Source organism: Pelobates fuscus, chromosome 3 (genome assembly GCF_036172605.1).
Source record: "Pelobates fuscus isolate aPelFus1 chromosome 3, aPelFus1.pri, whole genome shotgun sequence".
In the NCBI taxonomy this organism is placed as follows: Eukaryota; Metazoa; Chordata; class Amphibia; order Anura; family Pelobatidae; genus Pelobates; species Pelobates fuscus.
Window position 1 is genome coordinate 406,185,103 of NC_086319.1, and position 2,963 is coordinate 406,188,065.

Sequence of the window (2,963 nt, forward strand, 5' to 3'; positions counted from 1 at the left end):
TGTATATAAGAACAATAAACCCACAGTTCTGTCTGTTCCTGCTTGACCCTCAAAACGGAGCCTTGTCTCGTTCTTGGGGGGATTTATTGTATGCTGTTCCAGTTTGACGGCTAGGAGTGTAAACCTATTCGTATGGTTTTTCCTATTCGGCTGTTTACAGCATTCGTATGGTTCCGGTTCAGCTGTTTACGGCATTCATATGCTTCTCCGGTTCGGTCTACAGTAGCTGTGCCTGTGTCTCTGGAAGGGAAGATCTTCTAAACGGCTATTAACCCCTTTTATGCCGGGGAGTGTCGTTACAGGAGGGAACTGAAATCAGCATCACCATAGGCCTTCTCCGAAAAGAGATTACAATTTCTGTAACACATGGTAAGATGGTAGAAAAATGATTATTAAATGATGTTGGGCTGATGGCTGTCCTCATTAAATTTACTCTATTAGGTGATAATTCTATAGACCCCTACAATGGTGCAAACAATACATTACCAAAATGAAATATTCTCTACTTGCATTTAACTGCCCATGAACTGAGAAAAGTCAAGCGTGCAGCTGCCAAGATGCCACTTGCCACCAGTCTGGCCATATTTCAGAGCTGCAACATCACTAGAGTGCCCAAAAGCACAAGGTGTGCAATACTCAGAGACATGGTCAAGGTAAGAAAGGCTGAAAGACGACCACCACTGAACAAGACACACAAGCTGAAACGTCAAGACTGGGCCAAGAAATATCTCAAGACTGATTTTTCTAAGGTTTTATGGACTGATGAAATGAGAGTGAGTCTTGATGGGCCAGATGGATGGATTGGTAAAGGGCAGAGAGCTCCAGTCTGACTCAGACGCCAGCAAGGTGGAGGTGGAGTACTGGTTTGGGCTGGTATCATCAAAGATGAGCTTGTGGGGCCTTTTCGGGTTGAGGATGGAGTCAAGCTCAACTCCCAGTTTCTGGAAGACACCTTCTTCAAGCAGTGGTACAGGAAGAAGTCTGCATCCTTCAAGAAAAACATGATTTTCATGCAGGACAATGCTCCATCACACGCGTAATATGATTAGAACAAATAAGAATAAAACAATGACATCAATCATCTAGGTCCATTGCAATTAAATTATGTTTAATATTGTCCATCAATTAACAGCATTAATTTGTAAAAAGTAAATAAAAAAATTAAATATATATATATATATTTATAGCTTCAAGTTACAGTTTTTAAAACTTGTTTTTCTATGTATGGATTACTTTAATCTATGTTTCATTCCTTTCAGCAGATGGTGTACCGGGAGAATCATACCCTGATCACAGAATTCTTTCTTCTGGGATTTCAGAATCTTCACAGTTTAAAGATTCCACTCTTCATTCTTCTTCTTGCTATATACATCATAACAATAAGTGGGAATGTTATCATTGTGCTCTTAGTGTCAATCACAGGCCTTAAAAACTCACCCATGTACTTCTTTCTCGGTCATTTATCAATATGTGATATACTGTTTATTACAGTTATTGTCCCCAATATGCTAAAAGTTATATTAGAAGATGGATGCAAAATATCCCATTTTGGTTGCCTCACCCAACTTCAAATATCCGAATGCTGTGGAGCCGCAGAATGCTATATACTCACAATAATGTCTTACGACCGATATTTAGCAATATGTAACCCATTATTTTATTCCTCTATCATGGTGTATAAGTTATGTTTCTCTCTGGTCATCTGCTCCTGGCTGCTTAGCTTTCTCCTTGCTTTAATTACTTGTATATTGATCGATGGCTTACAGTTCTGCAACTATAGCATGCTTGACCACTTTTTTTGTGATGTCCTACCTCTTTTAGAGCTGTCTTGTTCGGACACCTCTTTGGTTAAAATGGAAATTTTTATGGTCATTCCATTCATAGCTGTCTGCCCATTTGTGTTTATCATTGTCACATATGTCTATATCTTCGTCACCATCCTTGGAATCTCATCCACCACCGGGAGACAGAAAGCCTTTTCCACGTGTAGCTCCCATTTGACAGTTGTGTGCTTATTTTATGGGACACTCATTATTGTATATCTCAGTCCTTCGAGAGGGCACACATTAAATATCAACAAGTTCACATCCCTTTTTTACACTGTGGTAACTCCATTGCTGAACCCCATTATTTATAGTTTAAGAAACCAGGAAATCAGAAAATCTATTACAATATTTTTCAGAAAGACAAAATCTTGGGAGATAAAGTCATAACTGTTAAAGCAGTAATATTATAATATTAGAAGACAGTTTAACAATAAAAATATGTTTAAAAAGACTATGATCTTTCAACAACTTAGCTCTAACTTTCGCTGTAAACATATGAATTAAATGGAAACTTTATGGCTCAGTTTGTTACCTGCCCATTGTAATTTTTTTCTGTGATTTGTTTCAGTTTCTTCATCAGAAACAAGATCTGTAATATTGTTGACAACGAAACAATGACGACCACCAAGATTTATGATTTACATTATGTTAAGTGCCTACGATACAAACTCACACACCTTTTTTATCACACAAGTTTTGTTTAAAAATATTTTTTATTGGGTCCTAAATATTAAATGTTAAATTGTTATGCTCATGGTTTTTTTTTTCTGTGATTATTCTATACAACTCATGCAACTTACAGTTTCAGTAGATGTTATGCATTTCAACTAGACATGTGCAATTCGTTTCGGTCCGAATATGTATTCGGACGAATTTCGGACAATTCGGACATTCGAGTACTTCGGAATGCCGAGGTCCCGAAGTTCCGAAATTACCGAATTTCTGAAGTGCCGAAGTTCCGAAGTGCTGAAGGGCCGAAGTTCCGAAGTTGCCGAAGTTCCGAAGTGTCAAAGTTCCGAAGCACAGTATTGCCTAAGTACTAATATACTTACCCAGTGAAAGAATGATACCGGAGAAACTGACGGAAGCCAAGCACAGAGAGATGGGCACAGGTTTCTTCAGGAAGGAAGAGATTCT

General features: G+C 38.2%; 1 protein-coding gene across 1 annotated transcript; it reads left to right on the forward strand.

Moving 5' to 3' along the window:
• The first annotated feature begins 1,262 nt into the window (after positions 1-1,262).
• Positions 1,263-2,213, forward strand: LOC134601958 (olfactory receptor 5P66-like). The gene has a single exon (XM_063446464.1). It carries the CDS (start codon positions 1,263-1,265, stop codon positions 2,211-2,213), a length of 951 nt encoding a protein of 316 aa, XP_063302534.1.
• The last annotated feature ends 750 nt before the right edge of the window (positions 2,214-2,963 follow it).

Coding starts and splice junctions, on each gene's coding strand:
- LOC134601958 (XM_063446464.1), top strand. CDS start 1,263: ATGGTGTACCGGGAGAATCATACCCTGATCACAGAATTCTTTCTTCTG.